Below are 26,558 nucleotides of genomic sequence, written 5' to 3'. Positions count from 1 at the left end.
CATCTGCCAAGTGTTCACTGAGTGCTTATGGTGGCACTGGTAGTGTCCATGGCACTGTGAAGGGCAGTAACAAGTCTCATTTAATAACATGAAAAAGGAAGAATTCTCTTATAGTCTTGGTTATTAGAAACTAGAACTTGGGTTAGTCAGTAATAGCACAATAATGGAAATACACACTCAAGCTTATTGCCTTATCTGGGGTGCACAGTCTTAGAAGATATGGAAGACAGGGTAGTCAGTAAAAGCATTTTGCTCTAAGAATGTCAACGACAGAGCAAACTCTGAGTTTGTAGTTTTACTTTTCTGCAAAGTTGAATTAGGGAAAATTCATTTTGATGTGAACAGCGACAGTGTTTTGATTCTGAAATCTCATAAGGGAGAAGCCCGGTCGAAGGATGTACATAGGTGTATGTGTATTTACTGAAGGGACTCTTTGCTTCTAGGGAGTGGGGCACCTTTGTGCCGTTTATATTTATAGTCACTGTGCTTATTCAAATTGCTAAATATTCAAGCCCATGAATGTATTTTTAACATCAAGAAAGCAAGCAGAGATTTAAAAAGACTGAGAAACACTGGAGAAGTCTGTTTCATGAGTTTCATCTATTTAGAATACATGAAAACTTAGGCCAGAAGGTACCCTAGACATTGTGGAATCCTGGTTTTTCCTCTAAAAATGAGGAAACTGGCTCAGGGAATTCATGCATTTTTGACAAAGGTAATCTAACCACTTACTGACAAAGTTAGAACCAAACCTAAGTTTAGTGAATTTCCAGATCATTTTAGAAAATACGTATAACTAGCATGAAATAGGAACTACTTAAGGAAAACGGCAAGGTCTTCTTAGTCATGGGGGATTTTGCTTTGTTTTTGGCTTGGTTTGATTTTAGTTGACAAATGAGGCAACACACAAAAAATTAAATAAGTACTTAAGATTATGGTATTTAAATTTAAGGCTTTTTATAGCATATGGTGTAAGAAGAATTTGCATATTCTGAAATGTTTATACTAGATAAGGCATTCCCAATTTAGAGTCCAAGGAAGGGAAGTAGCATAATTAGAAACTCAAAGACCAGAGCCTTTTCAAACGAATTCCCAAATGCCCTACAAGCAAGTTGTTAGATTTGGTAAGTACTAGTGAAAACAATAGGTAAAAAATCTGGAGTAACTTAAACATAGTAGTGTGTTATAACCAATAGATAGAGCTTTTCATCATGCAAGGGAAGATTTTATTCAATTTCCATTTAGTTGCCACTAAAATCTTTTCATTGTGCTAGCGGTGGTAAAGTTTTCTCCCCAGGAGCAATCTATTTACTAGATACAAGGTAAAAACATTGGTCAAAGTCATAATTTTTTTACACATTTATATTTATGACACATTGATCATTCTGTTGAAGTTGGATATAATAAGTAGGCATAGGTCTTTTCACAGAAATTTAATTATTTCTTAAATTTTGTCTCATTTACCCAAATCAGTACACATAATAATTATAAATGTGCACTTACTATGTTTTGGGTATAAATCTAAGTGATTTGTAAGCGTCATTTAATATTTGCGACAGGTTCATATGGTATAACAATAATAATAATAAGGTAACCAATGTACAGAGAATTTGACCTACTTGATTAAGATCCACACCATAGGATGGGTGTGGTTACTCACACCTGTAATCCCAACACTTTGGGAGGCCAAGGCAGGTGGATCACCTAAGACCAGGAGTTCGAGACCAGCCTGGCCAACATGGTGAAATCCCTTCTCTACTAAAAATAGAAAAATTAGCTGAGTGTGGTGGTGCAAGTCTGTAATCCCAGCTACTCATGAGGCGTGAGAATTTCTTGAACCTGGGAGGCAGAGGTGATAGTGAGCCAAGATCATGCCACTGCACTCCAGCCTGGGGGACAGAGCAACAAGACTCTGTCTCAAAAGAAAAGAAAAGAAAAGAAAAGAAAAGAAAAGAAAAGATCCACACCATAAATGGGTAGCAAATGTTGGATTTAAACTGAAGCAACGTGGCTCTAGAACTTAGCCACTGTGTTAATTGTGTTTTCTGCGTCCTTTCATCGTCATGTTCACCTCATTCTGGAAGCATTTTGTGAGTATGCCATAAACAATACTTAAATTATATTTGAAGTATTTGGTTGCAGACCCACTGAATCAGAATAACTACCTTTTCTTCACCTCTGCACTATTTCCACCCTATGCTCTTTACTGAGGCTTCTTTTTGTCTTCCCGCTTTTAACTTGAACTTCTGCTGGCAGGTGAAACTGCTCTGTCAGCTTTTGATCCAGTCTACCTGTGAGCAACACTAATCTAATCTGAGGAACATACTAATTAAACCCAGCTTGAAATATATTTTTTAAGTGTAGAATCCTCCACCAGTGAGCCAAGATTTGAGTGCAGATTAGGTTCCCTAAGTGGTTGCATCCAGAGGTTCTGAGGAGTGGGAGAGACCTGCAGGAATGAAGACCGGCCTGACCGCCTGCTCAGATTGCATGCTGATGCCTCACCACAGAGTATAATGTGGTGAGGCTGTATTATGGTGAGGCTGTACTATGTCTGTTGACCATGATGTTAAGCACCAAGAGAATACCATTCTTCATCTGTTCTTGTGCAATCAGTGATGAATTGAGTGAATTTTAACCGAAAGTCATATTGAATTCTACTTGTGATTGGAAACATTTTTATAGGCTTTTTAAAATCCATTCTATGTTATAATCATCTCTACAGGTATAAAAATGCCTGCAGTCATAAAAATAAAATATTAATAAGTATTCGCTGCTTTTCAATATTTTAAAATCACTAGCTAGACTATGTTCGGTCTTTTCCCCTTATTCCTACTTGATGTCTGATATTGATATTTAGTATCTCAACTAGACTTACAAGACCCCAAACTGTGCAAATGTGAGAAATAATTCACCACAAAAGCTATAAATTTCACAGCTCGAAAAACCCTGAAGATTATTAATGAGGCACCATGTAATTAGCCTATACAAAGTGCAGCTAGGAATCATGCATAATGGAAAACAGAAACTGCTAACCACTGACTCATGGAAGATCATTTAAGCTACTTTTCACGGACATGAAAAATTGATATTTAACACAGTTCCTAAGGAGATTCTCATTGCGTTAACACCATAGAAAGAATTCTGTTTCTTATAGATTTGCTAAGAGAAAAATAGAAGGCAGCTCATGGCTAAGGCAGTTTCTGGCAGTGTGAATTTGGACAAGTTGTTTAACTTTTTAGACTCTCAGTTTTCATCTTTCCAAAATGGGCATAATGATCTCTTTCATAGAATTGTTGTAAAAATTGATTTAAAAAAGTAATGTGGCACCTAGAATTTTAGTACATCATTATGGCTTAATAAAATGTTATAGATCATATATGAGAGCAATGTGTTTTCTAGCCAGCCAAAGTTCTTGTTTTACTGAGAGTTCTGTACTTTTATGGAAACACATTTCTTTAGAAATACTAGAAACAAAAGCATTAGCTTACATAGAATAACATACCCAGTACTGCTTAAGCACATTAACTCATTTAATCACCAAAGTAACCCTATGACATAAATGCATTTATTGTATTTTATTTTGGAGACATGCAACTGAGATGGAGAGTAGTTAAGTAACTTGCCCAAGGCTATACAGCTAGTAAGTGATGGTGATGCAGTGTAAACTCAACCAGCCTGGCCCCCAAAATACAAATGTTTAAACCATCTTTTTACTATTGATTAATAAGGAACACTGAGATAATGAATATATGCTTAAACTGATATATATACATATTCATCTTGGTTATATTTCTCAAAATATATTTTCAATGTATTTTTAAGGTATACTTCATTTAGCAGTCAGAAATTAAATGAATATATATTAAAATGATGTTTAATAGATGCAGAGGTGCATGAATTAAACCAAAATATGTATGTAAAAGACCATTATGATTAGGTTTTAAACATAGTTATAAAAACTATAAGCCATATTTTAGAGACTTTTATTTTAAATTGGAGAGGTCCTCAGTGTTGCTAACTGTAAAATTAAAGTGTAGTTCAATTTGTCATGAAAATCCTTTCTGTTAACCACTTCTGATCTATTACTCTGTTTTGTTTGGTCATGGACCATCAAATATGTGTTGCACTTTCCACGTGTACCAATCATAAACTTATAATGAGCTTGATTACTAATATTGACAATCTATGTGCATACCATTTAGATGTTTTTATTATTAATATACTGTGAACATCTTGAAGAAATGTAACCCATATTTCATCTCTGTATTCTTGAGTATTCTACATGGTAGATAACCTATAAATATTATTGAATAAATAATGAATATCCTTAATTTCTTTAAAATTATAAAATTATTTTATTTTTTTTAAAATTATACTTCAAGTTCTAGGGTACATGTGCACAACATGCAGGTTTGTTACATAGGTGTACATGTGCCATGTTGGTGTGCTGCACTCATTAACTCATCATTTACATTAGGTATATCTTCTAATGCTATTCCTCCCTCCTCCCCCCATCCCACAATAGGCCCAGTGTGTGATGTTCCTCAACCTGTGTCCAAGTGTTCTCATTGTTCAGTTCTCACCTATGAGTAGAACATGCAGTGTTTGGTTTTCTGTCCTTGCAATAGTTTGTTCAGAATGATGGTTTCCAGCTGCATCCATGTCCCTGCAAAGGACACAAACTCATCCTTTTTTATGGCTGCATAGTATTCCATGTTGTATATGTGCCACATTTTCTTAATCCAGTCTATCATTGATGGACATTTGGGTTGGTTCCATGTCTTTGCTATTGTGAATAGTGCCGCAATAAACATATGTGTGTATGTGTCTTTATAGCAGCATGATTTATAATCCTTGGAGTATACACCCAGTAATGGGATGGCTGGGTCAAATGTTATTTCCAGTTCTAGATCCTTGAGGAATCGCCACACTGTCTTCCACAATGGTTGAACTAGTTTACAGTCCCACCAACAGTGTAAAAGCGTTCCTATTTCTCCACATCCTCTCCAGCATCTGTTGTTTTCTGACTTTTTAATGATCGCCATTCTAACTGGTGTGAGATGGTATCTCATCGTGGTTTTGATTTGCATTTCTCTGATGGCCAGTGATGATGAGCTTTTTTTCATATTTTTGTTGGCTGCATAAATGTCTTCTTTTGAGAAGTATCTGTTCATATCCTTTGCCCACTTTTTGATGGGGTTGTTTTTTTCTTGTAAATTTGTTACAATTATTTGTAGATTCTGGATATTAACGCTTTGTCAGATGGGTAGATTGCAAAAATTTTCTCCCATTTTGTAGATTGCCTGTTCACTCTGATGGTAGTTTCTTTTGCTGTGCAGAAGCTCTTTAGTTTAATTAGATCCCATTTGTCTACTTTGGCTTTTGTTGCCATTGCTTTTGTTCATGAAGTCCTTGCCCATGTATATGTCCTGAATGGTATTACCTAGGTTTTCTTTTAGGGTTTTTATGGTTTTAGGTCTTACATTTAAGTCTTTAATCCATCTTGAATTAATTTTTGTATAAGGCATAAGGAAGGGATCCAGTTTCAGCTTTCTACATATGGCTAGCCAGTTTTCCCAGCACCATTTATTAAATAGAGAATCCTTTCCCCATTACTTATTTTTGTCAGGTTTGTCAAAGATCAGATGGATGTAGATGTGTGGTATTATTTCTGAGGGCTCTGTTCTGTTCCATTGGTCTATATATCTGTTTTGCTACTAGTACCATGCTGTTTTGGTTACTGTAGCCTTGTAGTATAATTTGAAGTCAGGTAGCGTGATGCCACTAGCTTTGTTCTTTTGGCTTAGGATTGCCTTGGCAATGTGGGCTCTTTTTTTGGTTCCATATGAACTTTAAAGTAATTTTTTTTTTGCAATTCTGTGAAGAAAGTCATTGGTAGCTTGATGGAGATGGCATTGAATCTATAAATTACCTTGGGCAGTATGGCCATTTTCACAATATTGATTCTTCCTATCCTTGAGCATGGAATGTTGTTCCATTTGTTTGTGTCCTCTCTTACTTCATTGAGCAGTGGTTTGTAGTTCTCCTTGAAGAGGTCCTTCCCATCCGTTGTAAGTTGGATTCCTAGGTATTTTATTCTCTTTGAAGCAATCATGAATGGGAGTTCACTCATGATTTGGCTCTCTGTTTGTCTGTTATTGGTGTGTAAGAATGCTTGTGATTTTTGCACATTGATTTTGTATCCTGAGACTTTGCTCAAGTTGCTTATCAGATTAAGGAGATTTTGGGCTGAGACAATGGGGTTTTCTAAATATGCAATCATGTCATCTGCAAACAGGGACAATTTGACTTTCTCTTTTCCTTATTGAATACCCTTTATTTCTTTCTTCTGCCTGATTGCCCTGGCAAGAACGTCCAACACTGTGTTGAATGGGAGTGGTGCGAGAGGGCATCCCTGTAAAATGATTATTTTAAAAGCAGAAAAACCTAAATAACACTTTCAAAATAGAAACAATATAGAGAAATCCAAAAGTGATGCTGATTAGTTATTACTAATTGGAATGAGTTTATATATAAGGTTATATTATTTATCTAGCGCAAAAAAAAAAAAAACCTTCGGAGAATAAAACAACTTGGCCCAAACTTCAGTGTAATACACATGCAACTAATTGTACAATTTAACTCACTGGGATTTCCAGTCAACAATTTTTAATTGTTCAGGTTGTCATGTTAACATTATTTACAGATCCTTTCCAATACACACATTGATGCTTTTATTCATATTTCTTTTTGTAAAGAATATGATAGGATAGAGAATTGAGAAAGCAGTGACTGAAATGTAATTTTCTCTTATGACTGAGAATATTCTCCAAAATCTACCCAATTAAGCAATTAAATATTTTAATATAAAATTTCAGGTTTACAATGAACACAGAGACCTCACCTTTCATAAAAAGCATCCTGTAGAAAACTACCAACAACAAGATTTAAGACATTTTCCAGGGGCACTATTAATAAAGACTTATCTCATTTGCTTCTGACTTCTTAGCATGCTCCATTAGTTGCCCCAGACTGACAGACATGCTGAACAAAGGTCCTTCGGGTTGGGAGCATGTTGAGTGGATCCGTTTGGTTGGAGTCCTTTTCTCATTGTTAATTCCATGGAAAGCAAGGAGGCAGCCTGGCTCTGGAATGAAGGCAAGTGACTTGGACACTTGGCTTTTACTCTGTAAAAGTGCAGAATTAGTATAGTCCTTCTGCATCTGTTGATTTGGTGAAAAAACAAAAAACAAAACAAAACTGAAAACGACTCTATGGTTCTGAATCCTGATATTAATATAGCAAATTTTAAAACCAAATATACAATGTTTCTTTTAACTACATGTTCTTTTCATAATGTGCATTCTTATACCCATCTATAAACATCTATTCACTTGCTTATATTTTGAACTCAAAATATACCTGATATTACAATATTTGAAGTTGATGGAAGAAGTTTTACTTTAGATACTTAATTTAAACATTTATAATATTTCTGTTACTAAAATGTCTCACAGATTAGACAAGCTTTGTTCAGCTACTCCAACACTTCCACACTTTTGCCAACTAGTTTGCCAAGATTTTATTTTTTTGCATCTGACTTTCAGTAACTTGACTTTTAATAATTTGTCTCAGAAAATCTGCCTTCCCAGAAGATACTATAGTCATCACAGCACCTATGATATAGTTTAATAATTTCACATACTTTTTCCCTTTGGAGGGGGATCCCCTTCTTATTTCCATTCTTCTAGTTTTTCCATAGACTCCTTCCATCAACTTCAAATATTGTAATATCAGGTATATTTTACGTTCAAAATATAAGCAAGTTAATACTTTATGTCTATAGATGGATATAAGAATACACATCATGAAAACACCATATAATTAAAAGAAAAATTGTATATTTGGTTTTAAAATTTACTATATTAATATCAGGATTCAGAATTGCCCTCTTTTTTGGCAGAAGATTGACTGAAACAGTAATAAAAAGGAGTCAGCCTGAATGGTGACTGAGAGATTCATTACATATTTCAGTGGATTCATTTGTGAAAGGTGGACACATCTTAGTATCTGAAGCTGACTTTGTGCAGGGTAGTGTTTTCTCTCTTCCACAGAATACTTTTGGGGTAATTCTCAAATACAGATGGAGACTGATGAACAGAATTGACCACTGTATTTTTTTTTTTTTTTTACAGTGGTTTAAACAGGGCATTCACTTTGAGTTTGTATGTACCTCTATTAGATACTCTTTTTATTCTTCAGGCTAGCGTTTTTATTTTAACCACATCACTTTCTCTAAAAGGGTTAAAATATCAAAATGTAGTAAGTTAAAATGGCTTTATTTAGTGATTGGCCAATACAATAGTAAAGCTTCCTTAAGTAAGTATAAGCTCAATGTGTTGAGCTTTCCTATATATTTTCTTCTCCACACTCAGAATTTGAGCAAGATTTGATGGGAATTCTACAGTAAAAAGTCTTATAATAATATCGTTATCAAGCTGTAGTACATATGAGATCATCTTAACAGAAAAGGAAGCTGAGACCTTCAGAGGTTAAGTGGCCCCAGGTCACACAGCTGGTACCACAGCTCTCCGGATCCCTGAACCCTGCCACAGGTTTATGTGACAGCCTTACGTAAGAAGGGGCACTCAAGAGCAATTTACTTTTCTCTTCTCAGAGTTTCAGCGCTGCCACACTTTTTGCACATTGCACTAGGTGCAAGCCCAGAAATTCTGCCAGGAGCAAAACAACACTCCTTAAACACCCTGTGACTTTCAGAGCTGTGTAAAATAAAAGGTTGAAGTTAATGATTGCCAGTTTGGAGGGAGTAGTTCCTCTTCGGAGCCAAATGTATGTGGGGAACAGATGAGGCTGTGGGAGTGAAGTTGGCAAAAGGGAAAGAGAAATGAGTCTATTCTTTCTGGAAAATGAAAGTATAATAAATATCTGAATAGCTTAGATGTTTATATTCATCTAGAGATTCTTCCCATTTGAAAATGAAATGTCTATATATTTAGAGTGAGTAATCTTGAAAAATAATTTTATATTATTTTTTAAAATATCATGAAATGATATTTGGAAGCAAACAGATTGTTTTTAATAGCCCATATCTGTAGAACTATTTGTATTTTCTCTTCTAACAGGATCATTACTTCTTATGCTGAGATTCCTATATTCAAGCAGTGACTCATGTTAAGATAATATGTTCCAACAATTTGAGAACTAAAAGCAAATATACCTCAGAGATAATGATTATTTAAATTTTTGGTTCATAGAGATAAAACTGTCTGACATAAGGAGTATGGACATAATAGCCAAGAATTCTATCATTTTATTTCACACTCATTTTGTTTTTGAAAAGTCTCTTATCATATTTGAGATCCCACATACCACATTCTACTCGAAGACATTTGTTAGCAGAAGTTCTCTGGAATTTCACTCTCATGCTGTTCTTACAGGATATTTTGTAGAACTGTGCTCCAAGAAAACTCTAATCTAATGAAATGTTCCTGGAATCTCCATTCATAAATCTATTCTGTGCCTAATTATATAGTGTAGTGGTTCTTGTTATAGGATGTTGCTAATGTCTTTCCCATTTGTCCTTTTCACATATTTTCTAATTTAGGAGTATTCTTAATATGTTGAGCTTCAGTTTCAAAAGTAGGTATAGCATATAATTTTTTTTCAAGCAATGCAACTTTGATAATGTTTTAAGAAGTTGAGTTTTCTTATTTCTCAAACAATAAACACAAATAAGATAGCTTTTAAAAATATATATGCATTTGGAAGTTTTCTAAGTTACTTGCTGAAATCTCTGTATATAGAAACACGTATACACACATGCACACTTTGCAACTCTCACGTAAGGGACATCCCAATTTAATTCAGTGGTCATTTTACTCCATTTTTCAATAGAATCACAAGATTTTAATTGAGGCAAGTGATATGCCTGGCTGTGTTTGAGTACTTAACATTAATTAGTCATGGGGAATATTCAGGTGTTATCTGTGAGAACCTATTTTTTCTTTTTTTTTATTAGTGGGACTTTCACTCTTGTTACCCAGGCTAGAGTGCAATGGTGCAATCTCGGCTCACTGCAACCTCTGCCTCCCAGGTTCAAGCAATTCTCCTGCCTCAGCCTCCCAAGTAGCTGGGATTACAGGTGCCTGCCACCACACCTGGCTAATGTTTTTTGTAATTTTAGTAGAGATGGGGTTTCACCATGTTGGCCAGTGTGGTCTCGAACTCCTGACCTCAGGTGATTCACCAGCCTCAGTCTCCCAAAGTTCTGGGATTACGTGCCCAGCCTGAGAACCTGTTTTTATATCACATCAATAATGTTGACCCTACAGGATCACATGGAATGAAATGATTTTGTTTATGTAGTTTAAAATGACACTCTATTCTCAAAAAAAAAAAAAAAAAAAAAGAAGAAGAAAGAAAGAAAGGCCTTTTGCCTAAATAGCATCAAGTGCAAACTTTCACTTGGTTTAACTTTCAAAAGTTTAACTTATTAAATGGCAAATACTAAAAAGCACTATTTTGTTGGGTGGAAATTAGCATACTAAAAGTTGTATAGTTCCAGTCAAATAAATACTGTTGAGACTGTAGTCCATGCCCAGGATTACTGAAAATTCAATTGTATAAGGTCTTGAATTATTCCCGGGCATATTTTTCCCCAGTCTAAGTAGTCCAAGATTTGTAATTGTTATGCCCCCATAGCTGTTGGTGAGGGAAATTTTCAAATTCAATTCACTGTCTCTAGAGATTTCACATAGTTAAAAGGAGTGTGATATAATATTTTCCTGACTGTCAGATTGAATTTGAATTGAGTTCCAGTGTGGAGAACTGCTTGGATACATTAACTGAAACTTTTACTGTGTAAAATTTTGTGTGGTTGTACAAGGTCAAATCACATACAGCACCACTTTTTTCATTTAAATGTAGGGAATAATTCAGTTAGGGGAGGTTGGCAGTGGTGGTAGTGTACAATTCCTAAGGGCAAGGGAATGTGTGTGCGTGTGTGTGTGTGTGTGTGTGTGTGTGTGTGCGCGCATATTTCCGGTTCTCACAATATAAATGTAATGTCTATAGTAATTTTAAAAATCCTCTAGGCCTGTTGTCAAATATGCTTTATAGCTGAGAGAATATAAACAGCTATGAATTGTTAAAAGAGCAGTATTTAGCCAAACAGGCCTCAGCGCTTTTGATCTGTTACCCAGTTAAGGAAGCCACACACCGAGGGCATTTTTAACAGCATCAAACTATATCTCACGGCATTGGCATGAGATTCTCTAATGGTATTTTTGTTGTATTTCCTAAACTAAAGTCAATGGAGGCCAATTTTTTAAATCAAATAACACTTCTACTTCTGTTAAAGGGATGTAATGTAAAAATAAGCTCATCTCATGGAAAGATTTTCCTATGACTTTCATTTCTTTCTAACCCTCCTTTTGGAAATCCTCAGTATCTTTTTTTCTAGCAAAATTTGGAATCCCTGGGACAACATTATGTCACCAGTTTCTTGGGTTAGTCCTCTATTATTTACCTTTGGGCTGTCTACTTTTATCTCCATTAACCTTTTGGCTTGACTATAAACATTTATTGAAGGCTTCCTCCTTTGTCGGTCCAGTAACTCTAAAGGTTAGTGAGAAGTGGATGCTAGTCTGACCTCTCTCATCCACATTAGATGATTTTAATTATTCCTAAGAAATGACACTTTTGACCCATTTTGTCCTTGTCAAGTTTGTCTAGTTGTGGGCTGTCTAAACGTGAAACTCTGGGTTCAAACCGTGTCCAGGAGTGCAGAATTTTAAAATGTACAATGTGGAGCCTCAGAAGTGCACAAGATTTCTTTTTTTTAAAAAAAGAAGACATTCCAGTTTAAGTGAAATTCAAGGCTATTGTTATGTACCTTGAATTGATTTATTACTGAAAGAGACTGTCTAGATAACAGACAAAATACAAACTTGAACCTATAAAAATTCAATATTTCAAAATGGAAAAAAATGGAGAAAAATTTTGTATAAGTGAAAATAAGCTAGGTTTTGCTGAGGTTGTAAGCAATCCTAATACTACAACAGCTTTGTACATGAAAAAGTTCATTTCTTTCTCATACTCCCTGACCACTGCAGTTGCCAGTCCACCTCTTTGTTTCCATGATTGTTTCAGCAAAAGCAAGGCATAATGGTGAATTGGCCATTGGATCTCACGGGTTTTGTGTAGGAGTGACACAAGCCACTTCTTCAATTTCATTGGTCAAGCAAAGTCACGTGGCCAGATCCAACTTTAAAAGAGATCTGGAAATTGAAGAGTTGGAACTAACTGATCAGTAGCCATAATGACTATCACAACCTTTCAATTAGATAATAAAGACTTTTTGTCTAGACATCTATGCTAATCACTACAAATATGACCGGAGCCTGAGAAATGGTGGGGATTCAGTAAATGCTTTTTTGTGTGTTTTATTTCATTTTTTAATGTAGCTATCCAGCAAAAGTTTGATGTGCGTCTGTAGAGTACTAGGCTCTTTGCTAGTTACTTCTCAAAAGCCTCTGAAATGAAAATTAGCCCCACTGTGCTGATGTCCGTTCTGAAGTTCAGAACACTTAAGTGGTTTTCTAGTCATAGATGCTACCAGTGGCATGTGTTAGGATTCAAACCTAGATAATGTGACTCCAAAAACAATAATGTCCTTTTGTTATACTTCAACTGTAAAGTCAATGATGCTTCAAGATATGACATAACTGATTATATAAGCAGGAATTATTACAGTCACCATTGTGTATTTGCTGGTATTTTAAAGCAAGAACACAGTATCTCTAATTGATGGGGACAGGAGGCAGAGAAATTCTAGGCAGAAAAGGGTGGGTCCCTGGCAAAAATGCCACCCTCAAGCCAAAAAGCCTGAAACCGTGGCCCAAAGTGAGAACTTCTATCCCTGTTTTCCCACTCAAATGTTGTCTTTTCCTAAACCACCTACACTGTCCCATCCTGTGCCTATAAAAATCTTCAGCTGGTAGACAGGACTATGGCTGGACGTTGGAGAGAAGCAGCTTGACTTCAGAGAGATGGTTTGATGGTGCAACTTTGGAGAAGAATCTGGCCAGAGATGGTCGGACTTCAGGGGAAGATTACCTACCCACCCCGTCCCCTTTTCAGCTCCCCTTCCCACTGAGATCTACTTTCATAGACAATAAAATCTCCCACATTTACTATCTTTCACTTTGTTAATGCGACTCCATTTTTCCCAGACACTAGACAAGAGCTTGGGAGCCACGAGTGAGGATACAAAAGGCTGTCACACTGGCCCTTTGCCCTGGCTGCTGGAGAGTAGCCATCTCACATGAAAAGGCAAAAGACCCACTGAGCTGTTAACAGTTAAGCTGACCACGGACGGCAGAGCTAAAATAGCACTGTAACAAGCCCTCTGGGGCTTTGGGAGTCACAGTCACCCCTGCCTGTATGCTGCTGTGGGACCTGCATGGAGTTCACTCCTGCCAGCACTAAAGTGTCTGGCTGCTTCCCGCACCCACTCACCTGCGCACTCCCTCCTGCAAGAGGTGGAACACAGCGGGTCCGAGTGAATGGAGTTTGGTCCCATTGGCACTGAAGTGGCTGGCTGGTTCCAGTGCTTGTTCACTCCAGTTTCCGTACTTGTTGGCTCGTGTGCTCTCTCCCGCGAGGAGTTGAGAGCATCAGGCTGAGTAAATGAGGCACCGCTGTCACAAGTCCCGTGAAGGGGTCAGGGAAATATCCTGCTTCATAATGACTTATAAATAAATGATCAATGATTGTGGAATAACAAGGTATATTTGGTGTTATTTCAACTAAGGGGAAGCTATTTCACACTTTTGAGCACATTTGATAAGAAAATTAGTTATTTTTGTTTTAACTGTAATCAATAAATCTGGATATCTTTTGTGTTAGCTTTCTATTGCTGCTGAAACACACTACCGTAGACTTGGGGGCTTCAAACAACAGATATTTATTATCTCATATTCTGTAGATCAGAAATATGAGTACAGACTTCACCAGACTAAAATCAAGGTGTCAGCCTTCCTCATGCATTCCTTTCTGGAGGTTCTAGGAGAGAATCCATTTCGTGCTCATTCATTCAGATTGTTGGCAACATTTGGTACCTTGATGTTGTAGAGCTGAAGTTCTTGTTTCTTGCTTCCTGTAAACTGGAGGTCATTCCCAGATTTTAGACACCACTACATTCTTTAGTTTCTGCTCTCAGTCCCCCATCTTTAAAGGTAGCAAAAGCAGACGGCATTTTTTCGTGTAGAATCTCTTGGATTTACTCTTGCCTTTCACTTCTACTTGTAAGGATTTATGTGATTAGACCGGGCCCATCTGGATAATCTAGGATAATCTCACCATCTCACGGTACAAAAACTTAATCACCTCTCTGAAATCCCTTTTGCCAAGTAAGGTAGCATATTCGCAGGTTCCAGGGGATTAGGGCATAGCCATCTTTGGTAGGCCATTTTCCTGTCTACCACACCTTTTATGTCTGTTCTCTTTTCCCAAAATGTTGTGCCAGTTGTACCCATTGTAGAGTATGAGATAAAAATTTTGGCCTGACTTTCCTTGTTTGTGATATATGAGAATTAAACTCAGTGAACTTTAAAGTAGCTTCTAGCTCTTAGTGTTCTAGAATTTTATGAATTCTTATGTTGGAGACACAGGAAGTGAACCTAATGATCAATGTGGATATTATTGTTATTTTCTATTCATGGATTTTTCTGGAGTGTAGATTTCGTATAATCCTGGCTAACTCCTTCCTTCTCACACTTGGTAATCTTCTTTGAAGTCAGTCAATCTCTGCAAAAGTTGACTTCTTCAGAAAGAAATTGACTTACCTCCTCAAAACTGTAATAACTGGTCCCTTGAGATTTTTTATCTACTTATTATTTACTTTACAGCTTGGGTATAACTTTCAGCAAGTCTTTGCTCCATTTTTTTCTTCTGCTTTATTGATTTGGTCTAAAATAAATTATTTTATCAATTTTTTAATAAATCCAATGCTACTTGTACCCAGGCAAAATAAACCTTTGCCAGAGTTTTAAAAGATATAATGCCTAAGTTACCATTAGGAAATATATTAATTGATTACTTTTATATTTTACTCACAATATCAGCTCCTCTAATCCTTAATTTGCTTATGTAGAAAATGGAGAAAATGTTAGTACCTAACTTCTGGAGTTGTAAAAATCAAAAAAGACCATTCAAGTGAAATGCTTACCTCAATAGCCAACATGTAAACCACTAATATTGTTTTAGTAGTAGTAGTAGTGGTGGTGGTGGGGGAGGTGAAAAACTCATCCTAAATTGCCCAAGGCATTGAAAATACAGCTTCCTGGAAAACCTTTCAGTTCTAGAAAAACCACTAGGGGTGGTAATATTTGGAAACAAAGCTAAATATAAATATTGGCTCTGCCCTCTGCCACCTACCAACAATTTGACCTAAAGGATATTATTTAATTTTTCAGTTGCAATTTTCTTATCTAAAAATATACATGAGGGCTAGGTAAGTAAGGGAAATGCCTAACAAAATCCTTGCACAAGTAGCCTAAACAGTAGTACTCTTATTCCATCTCCCTAAAAAATCTTTATTGGCTTCCTTCTGCTTACAGAATTAAGCACAAAGTAAAGTTTACCAAAGTTTTGCCTAATGCATCAAGGTCTTTTAAAATCTGTTTATAACCTGCCCTGCCAGATACATATGCTATTATGTTCTTTCCATTTATCAATAACAATAATATTAATGATGATTATGATAGATAATACTTTTCTAGTGCTGTCTACGTAACAAAAAGAGTGCTAAAGACTTCATAAGAACTTTAACCAGAGTCCCAGAACTCCCATTTCCTGCACACTTGACTTTCTTATAGACTGTTCAGCCTTTGCCCACACTGTTTCCAGCAACTGCACATTCTTCCTGTTTATCCTTTAAAATCCTGCCCGAATGTTGCCTCTTCTATGATGTGTCCCCAGACTCCAAAGGATGGGAGTTTTTCTCTTTCCTTCATTGACCCCAAAACAATTGACACATGTCTTAGCACTTCCTACCATGGTACTTTTCACATTACTTTAAACATTTTTAATGTATCTGTATCCTTCACCAAAAAAGACTTACTTACATTCCTAGCACAAGGCACAGGACTGAGTTTGCTTATTTGTGAAATGAATGGAAGATTATGGTTTTGGAAAATCAGTTGATTTACTTAATACTAAAAGATTCTCTAAAGAATGTAAGTGATCACTATCTATTTTTTATAGTATCTATGAAATTATTATAAAAGCTAATTTACTGTGTCAAAATTCATAGGATTCTAAGAACTATGAAACAAGGTGATTAAATAATTTAAAATAATTATTTTTCATGAAATAAGATAATCTGGGAAAAATAGGCCAGGTGCCTGTTTGAAATCTATTATTTAAAATCGGGAAAGAGTGATGTTACAAATAATTCACTGAGTGCCCCTGCATAGGCTTCCTGAAATGGTGGACTCCCTCCTCTGACTTGTTCTGCCTGGGCCTGGAGAACTGCAGATCCTTTGGGGTTTAGTTTAGTTTTGTTTAGTTTTGTTTTGTTTTGTTTGAGACAAGAGTCTAGCCCTATCACCCAGGCTGGAGTACAGTAGCATGATCTTGGCTCACTGCAACCTCCACCTCCTGGGTTCAAGCAATTCTCCTGCCTCAGCATCCCAAGTAGCTGGGATTACGGGCATGCACCATCACACCTGGCTAATTTGTGTATTTTTAGTAGAGACCAGACTTCAGCATGTTGGCCAGTCTGCTTTCGAACTCCAAGTGATTCATCCACTTCGGCCTCCCAAAGTGCTGGGTTTATAGGAGTGAGCCACCACGCCCGACCACCAGATCCTGATCTGTGGATTTATCTGTCAGTCTGATAGTAAAAGAAGAGCAAAATATGTGTCATTAAGACCTAATATTTAATTGGATTTGGATCACTATCATTTCGTATAAACAAGTTTGTTTCTCCTCTAATCCTATTTTGAAAATCGAAATACAAAATAATGGTTTCTCAGACTGATAGCAATAGGGATAACTTGATAACATTTTTGTCTATATAGTTAAAATATACATAGAATATAAAATTACATCTTTTTCACAAGGCTTTTAGAGAACTTCTTTGTGGTTATCTTTGCCAACTATTAAGATACATGTTTGAAAAATTAAGACTCCACAATGAATCAAAATATAAATATTAAAGATCAAGGTACTAGAATTTATTATACTTGATTTAGTTATAGTTTATACTCTTTGTTTTAATATTTGAAGTAGTTTTTTTCAGACTTTTTAAATCCATCATGTTTGATTTTTCCATTAAATACTATATTTTATGGTAGTTTTTACATTTATAATATAATTGATATTTTAAGAAATGGGTCAGCATTCATTTTATGCATAGTTTTCAGTATGGCTTTGCAATTAACAATGGATCAGTGTTTTTTGTGCTATCATTGTTGTCATGAGGCAGGTGAAATGGGTTTTCCAGATTCCTGAAAGATTTGAAATCACCAGATTACGTGGAACTCCTCAAGTGAATACTTGTTAAGACCAATTTGGGAAATTTGTGATAGTATGTATCATGTGGAAAAATCCCAAAATGGACTGAGATCTCTTTGGCAGGATCATATCTAGGTGAAAATTCAGTTCAAAAATTACCTTGAGACCCTTGTATTGTACTCTGAGTTGTGGTTTCATGGTGTTTGACATACAGAACATGGACTGGAGAATGATAAAAGTGAATGCCCGTTCACCGTGACTCATCGGGAAACACAGTCTTGCTGAGACATACTTATTTCCTCCCCAGTTTATTTCCAGCCATGTAAATTTATCCACGGAGGTTTACAGATAAATAATTTGGATGCCAAACAGCCAAAAATTGTGACTATTTTGAGCCTTCTATTTAACATGTACACTGAAAATACTTTGTTAGAATTATAGCACTTGTCTCTGTGCTTCTGTGGTTCTCAGAGCAAGGGATGTCATGCTTTAGTTGCTCTGCATTTGAATTTATTCATGATTCCTCTTTTACAGTCTTTCTGGAGACAATGTATGGTGCATCATTAGCATTATTATTATTTCAGTTACAGTGAGACTACATATCCACACTTAGGGGGTTGGGTAAATGTCATTATTCATTCAGAGTAAGTTCTTACTCTAATATAAATGTTGCTCAGGACAGAGCTTTGAAATGGATCCTGATTCTTTAAATTCTTTCCTGTCTGTTTCAGGAAATAGTGAGATCCTGTTGATAGTAAAGTACAATGTGTCTAAAGTTCACTTCTAAACACTCTGCTCTTTGCAATGAAAGTCATCTGCATTCTCTTTATAATTCAGAGCCACAAGAGATCTGTCTAATCTTGGAGATCTGATTCAGTATCATTTAGGAAAAAAAAAAAATCCTTGATAATATTTCTACCATTCAGATTAGTGAAAGCAGTAAAGCTTTACAGCTTCTGTCGTCTTAAAAAGATATCATGAGACAGGGGAATAAGGACTTGGATTATGGTTTGGGAGATTTAGTTGTTTGTAAAAATAAAATGATTAGTACAGTTATTATTCAAGTTTTTAATCAACGGAAGCAAATGGCATCTGTTTGTTATCATTCTTTCTACAGAAGACAAAGGCTCAGGTCCCAATGGTGCTGACTGCTGGTCCCAAGTGGTTGCTGGATGTGACTTGGCAAGGAGTGGAAGACAACAAAAACAACTGCATTGTGTACAGCAAAGGTAAATGCAAGATTGTTTCCCTCTCTCTTTGGAAGTATTAAAACCTGAGCATTGCAAAACAGCACCTGAAGAGCTGGAACGGAAGTGCAAAGTATAATTTGATCCTCTCTCGTCCTGTTTTCCCATTTGAGTTCCTCTAATGTGTATTTTCAGTAAAGCCACCTTTTTTGTTTTTCTGTGCAACATAAAACAAAAAGGGTCATACCATTAATTACTTAGTGCCTTATACATTTACCTAACTCTGTATTTGAGTGGCTTAACTAGTATCTTTCTCTTGCTGTTAGTATCATTGATAGCCAGGTTTGACGAAACTCCAAATTCTCCTTTTAGACATTATCAAAAAGTGAAATCTTTCTAAAGTTTAGCAATTTGTGTCAAGGTGCATGGTCCAAGAGGCGCTACATTCTAGCCACTTTCCGGAAGTCATGTGTGATGAGAGGATAGCTGGAAATGAAACCTTTGCAAAGACAGAAATCTTCCCCCTGGTGATTTCTGAAGGGCAGGAGGCAAACTCTAAAGCAGAAGCTGATGACTTGCAGGGCATTGCCTTTGATTTGCTCAGTGTGACATCAACCCAGACTGCGTCATGTAGCTGCGCCCTGGCTACAAAGGAGCTGCAGCTCCATGATGGCACGTCGTGGGGCTGGCTGTCCATAGCACGGGACCCTCCTCACGTGTGGTGTAGTTTTGGGGCACTTTTCTCCACATTCGAGTCTTGGTCCTAGCTCTGTACTCTTACAGTGAAATCCCTAATCTTACTTCTTCATAAATATTGCAAAACTTTGTGCTTCTCATGTTTAATTTCCCTTGGCTTTCTTTTTAAACCAAATAGACCTACCGAGATCAAAGATGTATTTGCACATTGAACCTAGAAACCATAAAAGCATACAAGGGAACAAGCAAATAAGCACCCCTATCAATATATTAACATATAAAACACTAATCATAACATCAAAGACTCTTAAAAACTTGCTAGAAACAATTACAACTTGTTCCTATAATCATTACAATTTGTACACTTATAAGAGGATTGCCTCTAAACTACCATAAACCTTTGAAAGTTGAAACACCGGAAAGAGGGAATTTGCAAGCTAAAAAAAAAACCAATCTGCACACCAGGATCTGATTATAGTTTTTTCCTTCTATAATTGCTTGTCCCCATACCCACTAATTTTCTAACCTGAAATACCTGTGGTATGCTGGTGGGAGCGTTCAGCTAAAAGGGATGTGAGATTTTCCCAGGATATGCCAATATAATCTATCAAAGTGGAAAGTATAGGGAATCAGTTTACCAGTGCCGACATTCAGAATACAAAAGAAATACAAAATTCCTGCCTTGGAATGCAGGACCACTTGTTGGGGATAGATTTCTGTTGTATGATATTTTATCTTCATTGTACCAATATAGTACGGAGGGAAACATGGCAATAGCTGGTCCTCATTTATGATTCAAATTCATTGCACTTTTAAATCAGCTATTCTTTTAGTAGAGATGATTGTTACATATTTTCAGTATCCCTTATCCAAATTGCTTGGGACCAGAGTGTTTCAGATTTCAGATTTTTTTTCAGATTGGAATATTTGCATGTACATAATGAGATATCTTGGAAATGAGACCCAAGTCTAAACATGAAAGTCATTTATGTTTCATAAACACAAAATACACATAACCTAATGGTAATTCTACACAATATTTTATAATTTTGTGCATGAGACTAAGTTTTGACTGTCACCCATTGCGTGAGGTCAATTGTGGAATTTTTCACTTGTAGCATCATATGGTGATCAAAAGGTTTTGGATTTTGGAACAATCTGAAAGATTTTGGATATTCTGATTAGGGATGCCAAACCTGTATAACAGAATTGGAATTCTGTATTTAGTGGGGTATGCTAACTTGAGCAAACTTATGTGTTTATGGTTGGCTATACCTTATATCTTTTTTCAATAAACAACTTAGAGTAATTAATAGAAGCTTATTAATTGTTCATTAATGAACTGGTAAAGCATGTATTGAGTCCAACTATGTGCTAACCTTGTACGTTGATGATAGTAGCCACCATTTATTGGGCACACCTTGAATTATCTTCTTGATGCTCCCATGCCAAATTGTATGTGCTTCTCTCATTGCTCTCTATTACCTTATTTCATGATCATGAGTATACAGTTTATGTGTCCAAAAAAGGAGTAAGTAAAAAAGTTAGTTATGATTGCCTGCCTCTTCAATCTACTCTATATTTACTGAGGACACAGATTGTGTCTTAGTCACCTTTCTATTCCTGGTCTGGCATGCTACCTGTACAAGAAAAGCACTAAGTACATATTGATTGGTTGACCAGATAAACAAATGATGAATTGTTGCCAGACACTGAAATAGACATTTCACATACTATGATGATGAACTGTATGAATTGCTGCTATTCAATAATGTTTTAACCTGTAAAGGGTAATTTGGCATTGTTCAACTTACAAGAACAATTGGTTTTGCAGTTCAAATGCCAGAACTGTAATAACTACTGTGTATGCTTTTTAAAGCTTAATCCTTATTTAATAGCTCCTATGAGATAATCAGCGTACTACCCCATTTTACAAAGGTAGATAAAAGACTTAAGTAGGGTAAATAGTTTGTCATGGTCACATGGCTAACAAGTGATTGAGTGGGATTCAAGCATACATTTGTCCAACTTAGGGTTGAAGTGATGCGTACTAGAATATGTTCTGTCTGCTTTAAGCTTCAAAACAACTCAATGAAATAGATAGTATTTTCTCATTTTGCACCTATGACTTAGAGAGGTGGCATGATTGCCTGTGATCATAGAGAGCTAACAATAGAGCTAAATTCAATCTACGTCTTGACAGCTCCAAATTCTGTACTCCTTGAACTACATGACTCTGCCTTTCCCTTTACCACTGTTAGATGATGAGTAACAACCAAAACCACTCAGGCTTTTATCCCTAGAAATCACAAAATATATATATTAAAGTGTGGCATTTCCCAAAACGCATTTCATAGAACCGTAAGATTAAAGAAAAAAGCCCCATGACCAAATATCATTTATCGTAGCCCTCTTGAAAACTCACAGTGGATGCTGATATTAATGATCTAGAATTATGCAGTAAAAAACAAAAACAAAAAGCCCTGATCATTTGCATTTCAACATATATATTTTTGTTTCTCTACTTTGCTGCAGACTTTTCTTTGATCTTCTACCTGGGGTTCAGAGGCCTGAAACTAATTTCTAGTATTTAGAGTGCCTTTAGAGGGAGGAGACAGCTCACGCAGAGCATATCCCAAAGTTGCGTCAATACCTTAATATTCTGGGATTTCACTAGGGATTGATTGGATCATGGAAAATATGACCCCGGGAGGCGCTCCTACTGGTATCCAAACACGCTGGACTCTGGAGTCGTCTGTCTCCACAGTCTGTATGTATGATAACACTCCTCAAAGCAAAAGCTTTTTGAAGATGGAAGGGTTAACAAATGTTAACTTGAACCTCTACAATGTTTGTGGCATTTTCATAATGCCTACATTGTTTATTAATTGGGCCTCTTTTGTTTTCAAGCAATAGAAATCTAACTGAAATTAGATTCTGCCAAAAAATTGTGTGTGTGTGTGTGTGTGTGTGTGTGTGTGTGTGTGTGTGTTTTGGGGTAGGTGGGTTCATCTGCTCGTATCACTGAGAGTCCAGGGATATTCTGGATGTCAGGAACTGCTTGATTCAGTTGCTCAAACTTTGTTCCCAGACTCTCTCTCTCTATCATGTGGCTCTTCTTTCTTGTGTGGGCATCATTCTCAGATAACTAGTGGCAACTCCAGACTTATTCCACCAGCATAGCAACTTCGGTGAAAAGAGAGCTTTTCTGGGTTTTGTGATTAGAGCACATCACATACCATTCCCTGAACCAATTAATCACTATGACTCTCCTAGGCAGACCATAGTCAGCCTGGGGCCTAAAAATAAAATTAACCCCACATGAGCCACTGAAATGGAGGAGAGATAGTTCCCTAAATAAAACCAAGGATATGCTGCCACAAAAGAGTGGTTGCTTCTTGGGCCAACATCCATGCTCCCATGTGTCACATATTATTCCTAAAGTGTAAAAAGCTCTTATGGACGATGAAAATTAAATTCCTGATGCCACAATTGTATTTATTTGTTTTTTTCCTAAGAACCTAAACTACTTATAAACTCAATGCCAAATCATTATTATAGGACCTGGCTGAGAACCTATCAGTATCTATTTACAAATAGAAGATAAATTGCAGTATGACATTTTGCAAAAATGCCATGACTGAGATTTTTGATAGTGTTTTCTTATGGTGTGAAAATAGGTCCATTTAATGTTTAACTATTACCATCTAGGAGGCATACTTGCTTCCCAAAGTATTCCTAAATGTAGGCTAGTAACAAAATTAAATATGACTACAAAGTTTTCATTGTCAGCGTGTCCATCACATTATTATAAAATAAAATTGTGTTATATCACTCAGTGCTATTTGACAGGCTGCCGTCATCTTGTTCTAGAAAAAATTTTAAAAGTATAGTGGTTGGCATTAACATTCGAATCTGATGTGCGTTGTTCCTGCCTCACCTACCCCTTGTCATTCCAGAAAGTAATTAGGTCATCCAGACATTGATGGACCAGACCTGTTGGGTCGTCTGTTTTTTGCCATTATTCTCAACAGACTCCAGATAATTCTAATTTACTTATCTCAGTGGAAAAATACTAAAAAGCATAATGCTGAAGTTAAAAGGAGCTCTGCTGGAGAGGAGGGTGAGCAAAGGCCTGCCCACTTACTCTTAAAATCCACTGTCTGTTGAGCACTGATGATCTACTTCTTTACCTTACCTTATTATATGCTATCTACTGTTTGCAAAGAATGGTGACCTTTTCATATGAAAAACAAATAGTATATTTAGAATTTTATGTGTTGAGGGTATTTAAAATTACACCTTTAGCATCTTTGATGTGGGTTTAATCACTCAGCTTCAAATCAGGGATAATTACATTATTTAGTTCTTCAATTTTCTTGTAGTTGTTATTTCAAAGTAGCCACATTCTCTGGGTCTCCAGCTTAAGAGAATAAACACTGTCAATCAAGAGAGTGAAAAAGTATCTGCTAACCCTCACTCTCACCTCAACCACAGAATATTTCTGTATATGCAAAGCCACAATATTATTGTAAAAATCTGTATTTCATATGGAACCTTAGACAAATCACTTGCCCACTCTAATCTTGATTTTCTCAACTGTGAAAATGGAATAGCAATGGCTACCATGTGGGATTTTTGTGAAGCACCCATTTACATGATTGCAGAGGTTATGATCGATATTATGTTGCTGATTATCGTACAAGCAGTCCTTGTGGTCATAAGTCAGTACACACTAAGAGAAAATGAAGCCAGGCCTCCATGTTGGTATCAAGCATATAGTGATATCGTATTTATAGCGAAGCCTTCTACAAGTCTCATTCAGTCACTTTGAACCCACAGAATATTTGCAGAGATCTGTATCACAGAATCAGAGACCAGAAGCCTGTATGGGAGCATATCATTGGATGTTTTTCTTGGGCACGTGATACTTTTATTTTAGTGAAAGTCTTATATACAGTGCTAGTATAAAGATGAAAATGATGATATTATTACTACTAATAATAGCAATTACCATTTATTAATCTTTGTTCTATTCCAGACACTGTTCTAATCACTTTACATAAATTTTCTTGCTTACAATACAACAGATTCATGATATCTAAACAGTGCTTCTCCCATTTTGCAGATGAATAAATTTAGGTTTCGATGGGTTAAGTAAGTTCAAATGATGAAGTTGGGATTCAGTATTGAGCTTGTTGACTTCAATTCCCAATTGTACAATCAACAAAATTTTAGAAGATGCCATTTACTAAGCCAAGGTTACAGGTTATTGCCTTTCTTTGCAAATTTGCATACATGTTTATTAGCAAATTCTTTTCCGCATTCTTTGGCTTGATTTTAAAGAGATTATTCAAAAACTAAAACAGCAGTGGCAGCAACAGTTTATGCTAATTTCTTTGTTGTTTCTAAGACCACAGCAATTTCAAATCATGTAGACGACTACACAGCAATTTCAAAATCATGCTATGACAGTCTTTAAAGTTCTGATTTTGCAGATTCACACGAATTTAAACATGCAATTAGTCAATTTAACCGTGTTTGAATGTCTTTTATGTCCAAGAGCCTATACTAGTCACCACTGAAATAATGACAGAAATTCTAGTATGATTTAGCTTGGGTGAATAACTTTCTGCACACTCTCTAAATTAAGTTTTCAAAACAAATGTCTTTCATTACAAAGACTCTTGTAAAAGTCTGGACCATGTTCCACCTTAAAATAGATGATCTGTTGCATGTTACTAGAATTTTCAAGCAATAGCTTTGTCTAATGTGGCAGCCAATTTTCAAAGTATCCTAAAAGTTAATGTTTAACTTTACCTAGAGGGCATAATGTCGTATAAATAACAAACTAATTTAAAAGGAAAAATTTGTGTTCGTATTTTATGCATTTATTTAACTATTCAGTAATTCACAGAAAATGTATAACCATTGTCTAATTTTACAGTATTTTTGAAAGAGGGTGAGTGCCCGAACTAAATATTTAGCAGTGGGAATTATAAAATCATAAGGCGATTAAGTTAGCTAGTCGCAGAATTCCAATATTGCTTTTTAAATGACTTCAGGATATAGGAGGTACTAAGGTTATTATCTGTTATCAGGAATACAGTGGAATTGTACAACTGGATAATAACCAAACAAACTGACACAATGTAAAATTACATTATCAGTGTGTTAAAACAAAATTGCGCCCTAAAGGAGTCCACATGCCAGCTCAGAGCTGCAGTGTAATTATGCTTAACTCTGATAATTAAAATACAACGGAGATCAACAGAATCATTTTCATTAAGAAAATTATTAATGATGGTGGTATAACAGTAATTGATTGCAGAGCACCACAGGATAACGCGATGCCGAAAACCCATGTTTCGTGAACATCTGAGGCTTTTTCTGGTTACGTTCTGTTAATATTTTGAGGAGTGAGCAATTTATTATTCCTTTCCTAGGAATCTGTGATTGTAAAAATGGCTGCTTTAAAAAAAGAACACACACACAGTTTTGATTCAAATTGTCATTTCTAAGGGGTTCTTAAGGTCAAGACAAGTGACCCCACTATTGACTGTGTTATTTACCATAGAGCTGTCTGTTGCAAATTGCAGAATGACAGCAACTTCAGCAAATAGTGAGCTTTGTGTCATTTCCATTTCTTACTATGCATTTACTGTTTTTACTGTTATGTTAGTGATTTATTGATGTTATTTCAATCTGGGTCTGGGTGTACTGAATAGTTTATTGTCTTTAGTTATTACTACTATATGCTATATGATGTGAAAAATACATTTGTTTTTATATCAGCATCACTGTGAGTTTCCTTAATGAAATGTTGGTAAATAGCCCTGCACAATAATACCACTAATTACCTTAGTTGATTAGATGTGCTATCTTATTTTGGAGAAAAAAAATATCCTAAGCCACCCTGGATCCATGCATGGATGAAGCTTCTGTCTCTTAGGGGTGGAAACCCAGTTAGAATGCTGGCACATGATAAGAACTAAGAATATATCAGTTTTATAAGTATAAAAATGAGAAATGAAGAATGGGGTCTTTGGAGAAGTGGCTCACTATCATTCAAGGATGTTAGCTTGTCATTCAAAGGGATGCTAATCTTGAAAGCTACCCCCAAAAGTATCT

General features: G+C 36.0%; 1 protein-coding gene across 5 annotated transcripts in view; it reads left to right on the top strand.

Moving 5' to 3' along the window:
• The window catches only part of ZFPM2 (zinc finger protein, FOG family member 2), a 503,464-nt gene that overhangs the window by 306,194 nt on the left and 170,712 nt on the right, over positions 1-26,558 (top strand). For all 5 annotated transcript variants that reach the window (XM_050802222.1, XM_050802221.1, XM_050802224.1 and 2 more), the window contains one exon: positions 18,662-18,773. In XM_050802222.1, the coding sequence (XP_050658179.1) occupies positions 18,662-18,773 (112 nt within the window). The remainder of the gene's footprint in view (positions 1-18,661; positions 18,774-26,558) is intronic.

This window comes from Macaca thibetana, chromosome 8 (assembly GCF_024542745.1).
Source record: "Macaca thibetana thibetana isolate TM-01 chromosome 8, ASM2454274v1, whole genome shotgun sequence".
NCBI classification, from domain to species: domain Eukaryota; kingdom Metazoa; phylum Chordata; class Mammalia; order Primates; family Cercopithecidae; genus Macaca; species Macaca thibetana.
Note: the sequence above shows the minus strand (reverse complement) of the source record. Positions and strands in the feature narration are given on the sequence as shown.